Consider the following 13,886-nt stretch of genomic DNA (forward strand, 5'->3'; position numbering starts at 1 on the left):
TTAAATCATGTTTCATAGACTGTTGTTGAATCATACCGGTGATTATTTTATATGGATGTGAGCTGAATATAGCGGTGTCAGCTACAGGGCAAGTTCTCATCTCAGTTTGGCAGTTTGTGGTTTTGAATGGCTTCAAATGGTTCATAAGAAAACAATTTACTGTCAGGGGGAATACGTTTCATCAGGTGTGTTTGATTCTTCTTGTGATCATAAGGCAGACAGAGCAGCACAGTCGAGTCAGGTTGCCGTTCAAGCCTCCTGGAGATATTGTGACACTTTCATACATCTCTCATAGAATGACGCTATCAGAACCATGTATAGAACAGATGGCATAATAACATTTTGTTTTCCAAAATGTTTTAATAGAATAATTAGATTTAGCCTTCTAATCCAGTTAATATAGGACAGTGCAACCTCAAAATGTCACCCAATACCGTAGCAGGCATACTAAATTGGTACGACAGATGAGCAGGGAAGCCTAAACAATTAAGCAGAGATTTCATTTGCACCTTTCTTAACGACAGCGTGTCCCTTGGCAAAAGAGAGAGATGCTTCCAACAATCAACACTTACAGTACAGGTTTCAGGAGAACACGTAATCTTAAATGATTTCTGTATTTATCAGTTGTCACGCTGGCTGCTCTTGAGCTAAATTGCTGCAGGCCCTTTGCTTCCTCTGAGTAGCCTCTGGGGCACAGTACATTTTTACAGGCAAGAGGTACAATCGTTGAAAGCACAATCATTTCCTGTCCCCACTTTTGGTCACTACTACTTGTAAGTCATACGTCGCAGTGGCCATGCATAATATATCAACAAACAGCAAGCAAATTATGGGAGAATCCAATCTTGTTTCTTTGAATATGTTTCATCAGCGTAGCCTATGTGGTGGCGAGAAACGACACCGGAGACGAAGTGTAGCAGACGCAGCCAGATCGGACTCAGCACATACAGATGTTCACGGCAAAACCCTGTCTTATCTTGTCTACATCCGTTGATGCACTTTTGCAGATGTGACCGACGGCCACTGATCTTGAGAAGATGTCCAGCCAGAGACATTAGTTCACTTCAGGTCATATTCCTTAACTGGTGTTGTTATGGCTGTTATGTGGTAGATCATCGTGACCTAAGCCGCCTTGTTGTCTGTCCGAGTTCTGAACATTCATAAGATAAGCACTCTTGAGTGACCTGTTATTGCGAGGGCATCGTATCCTTAATGTTGCCTAAACACTTCTAAGAATTACCAGTGTATACTGCATAAACAAATTCTACCACAAATACGCAGTGGCTGCATTCACAGGCACCCAATTTTACATTATTGCGTAATTTGCAGAATGCATTATTGGGAATATGACAATATTCCAAATTGTATATATGGGTCATGTGAACTGCATATTCCAACTGGATTTTCCAAATTAGGCCTAATTCTAAATGTATAATTTTCTGAGTAAGACATGATAAATGCCAATATTGTTTGCTCATGCATATGCATCTCAACTGGGGTTTTTAGTTTGCGACACAGGGCCTCTTGCCTGTTTATGGTCAGCTGTGTGCCTTGTGTGCCTAAAGAAAAGACCACATTTCTGGTCAGAGGGAGAAAAACACTAACGTTTAAACACTGTGAAATACTTGGATACAACAGGCTTTTGGATATGCACAAATCTCAGGAAGGTAAGGATGGTCATGTGAACAGATTAGTAGGAATATTGTCTCTTTCAGAATTAAGGCAAAAGACTGAATATTTTGTGCATGTCAATGTCAACAGTCAACAGTTTTTTGTTTGTTGTTATTAATAATACACTTAAAAGTCGGAAAGAGTAAATTCCTCAATGAAAAATTGGTGGAAGACTGTAATCAACCCTCAGGGACTGCAAATGATATTCTTAAAGTACTAACATGATTAGATGGGCATGTAATTATTCTGTTTGTTTGATGTTCAAAGCTTTTAATCTCACAATACAAGTCACTGGCAACTGATTTATGTACCATAACAGCAGGGTAGTAACGGGTCATTTTCCAGGACTGAGACGTTAAAGTGTTTCTGACTCAGACAGCAAGGCAAACAACACAGAGTGCAGATGTATAAGTCACATCCTATCACAGCTCTTTTTCCCCACTGTTCTTGTATCTGCCGGCCCAGAGGTCAAGATTTACTTTGTTGCTTCAGATCTACATGGCCTTCCTCAACCCACAGGTCATCTGACTGCTGGTGTGGCAAATCCCACAGTGCCCCAAAAATACTTCCAAGAGTACCTAAACAGGCGATAATCTGCATACTTTAATTCCCACACCAGTTTATTAGGTACACCAAGATACAATTAATGCACTCTAATACAACAGTGCTGCAATAAATCCTACTGTTTTAGAGAGGTGTTGATTCAACTTAATGATCATTGTGGAGGACGCTATTTGTGGTGCTGTTGAACTGTATTGAATTCTACAAAGAGGAGTTTCTGTTATTTAGCCAACCACATCCTCCAAAGTAATCATACCAGTTCAACCCCACTCTCAATACTCTATCAAGTCCAAAGCTTGAGAGGCCTGCCTTGTCTCTGAGGTATGAATAGACATTAGGGTTTAGCAAACTGTCAATTCCATTATACTCTCAAGCTTGACTGTATTTCTCTGATAAGAAAAGGATATATCAAATACATCCATATGTGCAAATGTGAACATGAAATTTGCAGCCTATGAATCAGGTCTTATTTACCAAAACATGTATATATATATATATACTATCATAATTATAAAGTGCACAACCAGTTTGCCCTCTGTTCTTTACAGACCTTTCTATCGGTATCATAAAAACAACATGAGCTCTGCAGTAGAGTAAGCCTAAACCCCAGAAACTCCTGGTTAGAGGAGCAAATTACACATGAGAGGTTCATGAGAAACATAGAGGTTTACCTTGCTGTGTAGAATTCAACAGTTCTCAAGTTTGCCATTCAATCTGCATTCACTGTACATCACTCCATTTCACGCTACTGAACCATAAAACATGATCCTCTTCTGCAGAGCAGAGTGAAAGAAGTGGCTGACAGAACATGTGAGAAGGGAGACAAATTGGCAATAATAGAAAGAGGGTGCACAGTATCATGGCCTGAAATTCTCCTTTCTCATCACAGTTGGTCAGTAATGAGCAGGGCTGACCCATCAATCACAATTACTTTTGGGTGAGCAGACAAACTACAGTCTTTAAAAATGCCACAGGATGAAAGCATGACAGCAGACTGTTCAGTGCTTTACTGGTCTGCAGCTAATTTGAACGAAAGCATCATTCCAATTTTTGCATCCTCGAAAATGAAACACATCCGAAGGTAGAATACAGAGTAGAGCAATTTGCCAACAGTCCAGCCATTTCATGCAGCGTTCCCTATAATTAAACATTTCTTGGCAAAGATGACAGCCTCTGCAGGTGCGGTGTGTCGTGTTGACGTAATTTAAGCACACATTGAGGTTCACAGTTTGAATGAAGCACGCTGGTTTGAGTCACTCTGCTGCTTTGCATCCCTGCAGACATGAGTCATCAAGGCTGCCAGGCACAAGTACATGCCTCCTCAATAGTCTGATGTCCGTTGCTCACTGAAAACATCAAGGACACCATGTGCAACTAAGCAATGTTCAACACCTCTTTGTTTCTCAGAAGATGCAACGCAAGTGTGTTCAAAAGAATATTCAACAGATAAGACGTAGGGATGTTTTCTTCACTGCAGAGACATTATGATTGACCTGCAGTGGTTTAAGGTAATTAATGTGCACTATAGCAATGAGGACGTCATTTGTTATCTTCAATTTCATACCTAGACATTTCCGGTAATTAATTTTTGTGTAAAGGCACTTAAAGCAAGAAAAAATCATTTGCTCTCCATAGCTTGCAGCTGCAACAATGAGTTCATTTCATCTGGCCGACCACGTCTTTGGAAGCCACGATGACAAGCACTGTCAAGCACTGTGGCCTATTTTTGTCCCTTGGGTGATGATGTCCAATCTTCCTCATTAGAATAAGAAAATGGGAGGGGTTTTGTCAACCCCCTTGCGAAGGCCACATAAGGGGATCATTTTAACTACTATTTTAGAATTTTTTTTAGAAGTTGGACATCACCCAGAGTTTGCCCCAAATCACAGAGGCTGGCAGTACTGTATTATTGCAAGTTTTCAGATGCATTTTGACAATAACAGTTTTGACAATAACAGTTCAGTCAGTTAAAGGAACAATAACTGTAACTTTAATAACGTGGCACAATATGACACCAAATATAACACCAAAATGCAAAAACTGAGCTAATATGACTTATTAAAAAACATGTGACAAGGACTGTAACCTATGAAAATCTTTCATACTTGATTAAGCTTTCAGTGATATTGGAAGATATCTCTGGAAAGAGTGAAAATGCCGCAGTTTTCCAGAGGCCAATGAGATGGCTTCAAATGGCTTCTTTCTTCTGTCCAACAAGCCAAAACTTAGGATATTTACTAACACAAATCCTGACTGAAGAAGATGGAAGCATCAAGTTCTCTACAGTCATTCAAAAAACGAATGACTGTACGAAATGACTGTGGCGAAAAAAACACATTTATTAAAATTAATCAATTACCTCAGCTCTATGCATGACAATATACCAGCTGTCGCCTATTGTCCTGCATTTACTTATTTTTTGCATTTTGCACAGAAATCTAAAGAAAACAACAAACAGAATTGTAAAATAACTTGTATAACTTGTATGCCGAAGAAATAAAAGTATATATATTGTCTGGTGAACAAAGTTATCATGCATTATTCTGAGCCATGCCCCCCCCCCCCTCAAAATTAACCATTCCCTACCAAGCACATTTGTCGGACACATAGCCTATAATTTTCTGCATTACAAAGAAAGAAATCACAGTTTGCAAAAGTAATGAAATGAAATTTTTGCACCCCTCTACCTTCATTGAAAGGGAGGCAAATAGAAACAATTTGCCTCAATTCAAAGGAATACTGCAAGCAAGAGCATACAGTGTGACCTGGAGCTTTCTGGATCATTGTGTTCTTTCAGAATCTGAAGGTTTGCCTTGATGAAAACTCCTAGAGCACTGATAAAAGGATTCACATCAATGCCTGTTTTGCACTGTTGACTAACCTTCCTGCTGCACATCTTAACATCCACCTTTTTCTCCATCTGTCAGCCAGTTAAGCCATGTTTGAGAGGAAAAAACTCTTCAAGCATAAAGTATGTTTAAACATGGATGTGTTCTGGTATTTCTTCAAGTTCTTCTAAACATCAAACGCTCTGCTTTATTAAAGGTTCATGTATCCGCAGTAAGTGTAATATGAAAAAGGTTTTCAGTTGCATTTCTGCTCAGATAATGCAAACAAATCAGACGCCTGTCAAAAACATTGTTAAAAAATCTGAATTATTGGGTGCTGTTGACCAGACCAAATCAAAATAATCTGCTTAAAATAATAATGCTGTCTGATACAGATATTCCCACACTGTTCTCCATTAATGAAGTCATAAATAACTTGACTTAGCTTCCTGTGTTTTATGGGTGAGACACCTCTTTTTAAAGAATGTACCACAACTTATGATTATTTATTACTGAGTCAAATGCATTCTTCTAATTATGTCATAATTCATACCTCAAAAAGTCACACATCGCCTTTCCCTATGGTATTGGTTTCTTCCAAAAGTTACAACATGAAATTGGGTAGCCTTTGCACCTGCACGCACACAGCACTCCCTGGCTGTGTCTACATTTGGGGGCCGCGTCCTTTGAAGGCTGCATTTGAAGACCGAATGCGTCACAGCGGAGAGACAAGGCAGTCCCACTTTGAAGGCTCCTTCAAATACTGCTGAACAACGCGGCCTTCTTTTCCTGAATTTGGTGGCTGGAGCCTTCACAGAACAACACATCCAAAGATTCATTGCGCGCTGGTGATGTTTGGATTTTTTTTTCAAGAGAGAAAACTCCTGAACGAGCAGAAGTGGAGGATTACCCTTTTAAATGTAAGTACTTAGTCTCAACTCACTTTAATAGCTAAAGATACAATATTAAAAAAAACAAGCCGCTTTAAAATGTCAGATTTTCATTAAAATAAGTTACATGATGTCAGTGATGCTGACTAGCTAGCTAGCCACTTAGAGCTTAATAACCACCTCCTCACCAGGGCCAAAAACTTAACCAGCGTAGCTTGGAGTTAAGGCAACAATAGTTAATTTGTAAAATCTCCATTTGATCATCTTGTACTTAAAGTTAAAGCAGCCCTCATCCTATTCAAAAGCCATGATAATAAGACGCAGGAAATAGGGCGATGAACTTTTTCATTTTTAGTGATTTTTTGTAGTGCTGTCACAGGGGAGCAAACTGTGTCTGTCACCTTTCTGTTTCTTCTTTTGTAACTCAAAATAGGGCATCTAAGTGAATGATTTATGGGGGGTTTTGTGTCTGTCCCGTCTGTCACCTTCTCCAGTCTTCCTCAGTTTGCATCTCTGTGTCAACATGACACACGCTTCCCTTTTCTCTTGTTTTCTCTCTGTGATTAGGACAATTCTGGAGAAAATGTCTTAATTGCCTCCATCCCCGAGGACACACCAGGGCCAAGTACAGCAGTGGATGACCAGGAGAAGGAAGAAAGGCAGCCAGAGCCAGTTAGGAAAAAGAGAGAGGATGAGCTTCTTTAGCTCCTTACAGAAGACAGGCACTCAAAGAATGGAAAGGCTGCTCTCTTTAGTTGACACTGACTGAATGACTGAAAAAAATACATATGTAATTATGAATATAATATTGTAATTCTGGATATAACATCCTGTTTTGATTTGTTGTTTTACATTGTTGTTATTGAGGGAGGTGACACCTCAGCCTCAGGTTAGCTGCTGATGCAGCATGAGAATAAATCTGGGCTCAGCTGAGCTATCAAGGGCACATCACCTCCTCAGTGTTCTTCCTCCACCTGCGTAGCTGCCCCGCGATGCTACAATATTATCAGTGTATTGTCATTTTATATCCATCTATCTAAGTGTTTGAATTGAGACAAAGCTACTCTGTTGCGAATTAGTGCTGGGGAGATGAAGGCTTCAGCTTCACGATATGTTGCTGGTTAGTAGAGCATAAATCCCTTTTTCGAAGGTGTGAAATCAAAATGCACACTTAATTGCATTTGACAAATACAGGCATACCTTTCTTTGCATGTGAGTCGGCCTGTACCAGCCAAAGCTATTCACCATCTCTCAATCCTGTTTAGCCTCCTGGCTCGCAAGCCAGTCGTGACTTGTGATAGCATGGCATCTAATATAAAAGACAGCTGTGTGAACCTTATGGCAGTCAGGTGATTTTTACCACCTCTATCACATGTTAAAGTTGGAAAACACTGAATTCAATTCGATATCTGCAGGAAAGCTCCAGCCCCGTCCTCAGTCAGGTTGATAGTGCGGTCAGGTTGATAAGAGGTAGATTTACACTGATTATTTTTCCTTCATGGAAATGTACTGTGTCTTATCTGTACTCATACAGCTTCACCATGCTGGCTGTGGATTTATTCTATATGTTATCTAAATTAATCGGCATTGTAGATTTAGTCCTTCCATGTGAATTCAAGTTTTGAGTGAAGGCGATAAGATTTAGCTCTTTTTCAAGAAAATTGGCAGCAGTGTAGAAGCTACTGTAGTAGTGAATGAATAAGTGTCATTTTCAATAGCCAAAAAGGTTGAAAGCCATTGACCTGCTTGCATGTCTTTGGATGGTGGAGGGAAACTGAAACATGCAAACTTTAAATAGGCGACAAGCCAGCACTGACACGCCTTGCTATTAATGAGCCAAATGTCGGTCTATAGTCATGTATAAAACAGAGAGAGAAAGAGAGAGTGGTTCAAAGAGAGAGGAGGACATTAAAGTGAGAGGGGCTGCGACTGCCACAAAAAAGAGACAGACTGCCTATCCATGCTTCACTTTGCCTGTAGCACACACAGAATAACTGGCTACATTCAAGCTCCTTAAACATTCAGAGCCTTGTCACTGATGGTAAATTGCCTCTTCTGAGCGAGCAAACACTTGGGGAGCATATAGATAACAAGAAGACAAACAAAAACTATTCATCTGTTTAAAGCTAGCACTTGTTAAAATGAAGTGTCTCTGTTGAGATAAGGAATGGCTGCTACAGACGTCTTACAAGGCGTGCAAAACATGATTCCAGTTTATCAACTGCTCCATGTCGGGGTTTTGTTCTTATCTGATCACGGTGAACTGTTTACATTATCTTGTGCTTGTCTCGACACAAACTTGTGTATGAGACAGTGAAAAGGCCAAGCGTTCGTTGAGTAATATGAAAGCTAAGCCTAATTGAAAGCAATGGCGCAAAGAACTCAAATATTGCCCCCTTGATGACAGCAAGCAGATCATTTAAATTATATTTTTATGTGTAATTATTACAAAATGTCAGAGCGATAACAACTCGTCAGTAATTAGGAAAGTAGTCTACAAAGGCACAGAGGGGCCAATTTTCATCAGAGCACACCAAATTGATTAAAGTCGCTTTTTCCACGTTTCCACATCACGCGTTATTGACGTGAGTTATTATTCAGACTCTTATTCTTTCAAGTCATTCTTTGATGAAATGAGGTGCTGTAGTACAAATTACCGAATTTCCAAACATTTATTTCCCCTCAAGCTGGGCAGGGTTCAAAATCAGGGCATTTCATTATTCTAAAAAGCATCAACCTTCAACGCGTAAGGGAACACACTGACAGACCTTAGCTGATGCAAATGACCCTTTATTACAGGGTGTCAGTCTTTGGGTTTGACTTCAGTAAGCTCATTGTCACAAAGAACAAGAAAGTGCGTAAAACATGGCTAAGTGTTTCTCAAACGACGTTCACATTCAGTCAAATAAAACTGTAGACAACTAATTTCAGAGAGAGAGAATCTGGGTTGTAATCCCCTCTCAGGCATTGAAAAAGAGAGAAATAAGCAACAGGTTAGAATGAATTTACTGATCTGACCTGAGAAGAATCTGTCCAACAGCTTCACACTGGCTCTCTCCCAATGTTTCATATGGTTTATTAAACTCATATTAGTTTATTTCTGTATTAAAGATGATGACTGAGATAAATCTATTCCACTGATCTTAGAGGACGCGAGACAAGCATCTCTTTCTTTCTCTCTCTGCATGTTTAACCCGTATATGCAGCAGCAGCCTTTCCATTAATCTGACAGCATCAAATTCAGGCTTTGTGGTGTGTTTAAAGTGACACAGAAATTGTGGCGTGTTTAAAGTGACACAGAAATTTTGCTAGGTCTGACCTAGTAAGCCTGCTGTCGATATTCTTTTCTGTGCAATACTTTTTCAGTACTACTGTTTACTATTTTGCTATTTTATTATTATGTATATAATCTTTTTACTGCTCGCTTTTTTGATATTTTATTATGTATAGTTTGCTCTTTATAGTCTTATTTCACAATTTTTCACTTATTTCACTGTGTGTAATGCTGCTGCTGCACTGCAATTTCCCAGCTTGGGATAAATAAAGTATATCTATCTATCTGCTGTCGTGATTAAAGTGACCCGAGTGCTTGTTCAGAGTCTGACGTGTTAAGATTTGATCCGCCTAAAGCGACAAAGGCTGAAACTCCAGCTCCTTTTAAAGGCTGAAACTTTTTCATTCTTGCAGTTTCTTCTGCCGTATATTTTACGGGAAGCAGTAACAATCTTCTTCTGTCACTCTTTCTACTCAACCTATCTGGCACGCCATCGGCTAATAAGAAACCTCACTTGGCGGTTAGCATATTATCAAAGTTAGAACAACACCAGCTATGATTAATATACACTTGTCATAACTAATTATATTAATACTGAAGAATGATTAGGCCTGTCTTGCAGTGTCTTCCACTCCCCCTCCACCACTCTATCACACTCTGGGCTCTTGATTAATGGATGTGAGATGGCACGTGACTTTGCGGGGATAAACACGAAGAGACCATATAAATTAGACCTGAGAGCGCTCTGAGGCTCCATACCTGTCAAAGCACATTTCCAATTCATGCGTGTATTGAAGAACCTTTGCTTATTGACTGTATTTAATTATCTTAAGATCTTTGCCTGATGCCAAACAGTACTGGTGTTAGCTGCACTGAGAAAGGCAGATTAAGATACATGACAGCAAATGCCAAATGTGGAAAAACCTTGAGTGTGTCTAATCACTGAAGGACAGACCATAATGAGAAAGGCTGCTCATGTGACCACTTTGGATTTTGTGAGAGGAGAGACTGTGATTGATGTCTGCAAGAAATAGCATGTAATTAGTGGTTAACATGCACAATTCAGTGCCAATCTCTAAATAAATTAAATATGGTGAAAAAAAGATGGGTTCACAATGAGTAATCAGGCCTCTTGAAAGGCTGTCATTTGCTTGATTTTACACATCTAGCAATCACCGTTTAGTTATTACACTTTTGATTGATTGTAGAGCAGCTTTTATGTGCTGAATATTATGTCATTCATATCAAATATTTTACTCTTGATTGCCTGTCATGGTTGCGATGACTCAGGCTATAAAACACAGCATGGCGACATTTACTTAACTAAATCAGTGATCACAGGTTTCGCGGTATTTGTGAATTCATCAAGTCAGTCCCATGAGTTGTAATTTTATGCGTTGTATATGTTTTCCTTTAGACCACGAGCGGATCGGGAAAGATTCATCCTACGAACAAGAGGGGAAGGTCCAGTTTGTGATTGACGCAGTCTATGCCATGGCTCACGCTCTACACAACATGCACAAAGATCTGTGTCCCGGAAAAGTCGGCCTCTGCTCCAAGATGGATACCATCAATGGCACACTGCTGCTCAAGTACATCCGCAATGTCAACTTTACAGGTGTGTGCTCCTAAATTCATCTTGGTAGGTTCACAACTGCTTTTCTAGTTATATTTAAAAACAACAAGAACAGCCAAGTTAGGGCAACACTTTTATCCTCAAGCATTCTGCAAAATGTGTACGGTATCATAAGAAATGAGGTTATTTGTAACAAAGCAATCTTGGAGAACTGTATCATCCCTGTGGTGGACTCGAGCAACTTGTATGACCTGTTTTTGACTTCACCAACATGCTCATGCGGATTATTTGTGAGTTTACAGTGGTCCCCAATTATCAGGCTACTGAATGTAAATTACTCGCAGCAAGTATAAGAGGCTGAGATCCGTGGGAGGGTTGACAATCACAAGCAGAGCCGGGTGTTTTATTACAGCTGATGATGCGCAGGAACTGTGCTTTGTGAGATTTCCCGCCTTATCGTGTCAGCATTGAATTGCCCACGCAAAAGATCTCCTGCTTGAAGTGCACTGGCTGGAATTAAAATTGTACAAAAATAAGAGGGGGAAGACAGTTAACACAGAGCATCAGCATAAACAGGCCTCAGAAGTTTCCAAGTGGCCGGTCCTCTGTAATGTTAAATACTACTTTTTAGAGTTACACAGTGTGCAGTTTGCTCTGGAGACAGAAATAGGTATGAGTTAAATACACTTCGGTAGACAAGACACAGGTCACATGGCTTTGACCTTTTATTTTATATGCATTTTATAAGTTACTCTCTGTAAAAGCTTCAGCTGAGCACCTAAAGTGTAACAGAGAGTCGACATTTTCCTGTGTAGCCTCTGTTCCACTAGCTTCTGTAACTTTATGCAAGCCCTCATTAGCCCTCATTGTTTCATCAGTCTTTCTGGAAAAAAAGCTTTTTTTAACTTTCCATATTGTAAGACAAACTGGCATCAACTACAAGAGCTAGACAATAGAAGAGCCGGAGATATATCGGCCCATATTAGCTAATTAGAAATATATCAGTATCAGTGTATGTTGACCAATAAGACGACACTGCAGTCCAGAAATGTCAAACTAGGTTTGAGGTAATTTAGAAACAGGTTCATAGTTCCATAGTTTGAGTTTAACACGTCCTGTTTAGTATGTATCTTAAAATCACACAATTAAAAAAGCCAAAGACTATCCACTACAGAACTCTAAAAACCCGTTTTGAACATTTAAAAATGACCACCCTTATTTAAACGTATGGAGCAAACCACACACAAGGCACCCGGGCTGAATCTTTTTGCACTGTTACAAATGTCAGTGGGATTCTGTATGAGGCTTTCTTACCTCTGGAACATAACCTGCACCATATTTTCTCTTGTTTGTCATCCATTGTCCTCAATAAGAACAATTAGAGAACTTAAACAGAGAACAAAGACTGACTGGAGACTTACACTCTTCTTGTTTCTGCATATGTGTGTATCCCTGAATGATTAACACATTCCGACAAGTCTCCTCAGGCCATGTACGTTTTATGCACATAGCTTTGTTAGCTTAACTGTTTCAGACACTGACACGTGTTTAATCTTCTGCTATTCATCATTGATGAGTGCTTCTGAAAATCCTGTTGAAGGGGATAAGAACATTAAAAAATACTGATCTAATTGGTTAAGACACTGATATTTAGATGGTAGAAAGTTTAAGTTTAATTTACAGTCTGAGCACATGCATGATTTTACAACAGTGACACTGCAACATAGCAACAATTAAAATGCACTTTGGAACTTTGAAAATTAATTATAGCTCAACATAAGATACATTCAAAGGGAGGTCATAAAAGCAGCATGTGCACGAATTTAACCTGCTGGCTTGTGAAGAACTAATAAAAATGTGTGCAGAACAGGGTCTAACTTACATCAGCATTACTGGTTATAATAACTTGAGCTAATTATATGTCAGATGAATAGAGGGTCAAAGTGTTCATGCAATCAAGCAGAATGCAATGCAAGCAGTTTGACACAGTCTTAAACCTACTCAACCCTCACAGATGATTATACAGTAAAGGATACATTCGTTTGTATGGCAATAAGAGAGTGGGGCTTTGGGTGAGGGGCAGCCACGCCACACCAACTACATGACAGAAATAATTTACTGTAAATCAAAGAAAAGAGAACCTCCGGGTGAAACAAAACACTTGCTGCAGAATCCAAAGTTCAACTGCCATCAGTGCCTGCAGCTTGGTCAAATGCTCCAAAGAACACAACTGGAAGTGCTGTCAGGTGGGAAGCAACAGATCATGTTCTGCACTGGCTATTCCTTAGTCTGGGCCTCACCCTAACTTCTCAACAAGGCTTAGCTGGTGAAAACTGTCGCTGTCAGGGAAATTAAATAGTTAGCGACTCCACAGACTGTCCTCACAAGAAAAACGACAGCCATTATCACAAGCTCAAGGCCTCAAACAACCAATGTATACGTTTAATGGCAAGGTCCTCTGTGGCTGCTGGAATTATGACTGTTCCCTGTCAGGAAAAAAGGCTGAAATAACCCAACATTGATCTGCGTGGATTGACATGACGACAAAACTTAGTTCTACAGTAGTACCTGAACCTTCTCAAACATTTACCCTCGCAGGGGCTGATCAGAAAACACTCATTATCATACAAGTTTTGGAAGGAGACGCCAAAAAGCAGATCTAACTCACAAGGCAAATTCTCAATACAGATCTGCAAGTTTCGATGGAAGGGAGGATGGGGAGCTCTCTTTCTTTAAGCTCCTGATCCACACGTCCAGGTCCACGATTAATTCCCTTCCTTCATTCCACATGTCACTTTTTTCAAGAGTTCAGAATGCAAAAGCGCTGCAGGCACATGGTAAAGCCTACAAAGGACGACAGCAACAACAGGAGCTAAACTGAGGTGATATTGGAGAAAAGAAAAGAACAGTTAAAGGAAAAGTTGCGATTTAGCATGTACTTCCTCAGAGGCGGTTTGGTTTACGTGAGAGAGTTTTAAAGTAGAGACAAAGCAGCAAAGGGACAAGGAAACATGAATAATTAATTAAGTATAGACAAATGTTTTGTTTTTTTTATAGTGTAGTCAACATAACCTTTATTGTTGGGA

General features: G+C 39.7%; 1 protein-coding gene across 1 annotated transcript in view; it reads left to right on the plus strand.

Moving 5' to 3' along the window:
- The window catches only part of LOC121612567 (metabotropic glutamate receptor 4-like), a 123,118-nt gene that overhangs the window by 95,104 nt on the left and 14,128 nt on the right, over positions 1–13,886 (plus strand). Inside the window, exon 6 of the mRNA XM_041945537.1 lies at positions 10,642–10,842. Within this exon, the coding sequence (XP_041801471.1) occupies positions 10,642–10,842 (201 nt within the window). The remainder of the gene's footprint in view (positions 1–10,641; positions 10,843–13,886) is intronic.

Source organism: Chelmon rostratus, chromosome 10 (genome assembly GCF_017976325.1).
Source record: "Chelmon rostratus isolate fCheRos1 chromosome 10, fCheRos1.pri, whole genome shotgun sequence".
Taxonomy (NCBI): domain Eukaryota; kingdom Metazoa; phylum Chordata; class Actinopteri; order Chaetodontiformes; family Chaetodontidae; genus Chelmon; species Chelmon rostratus.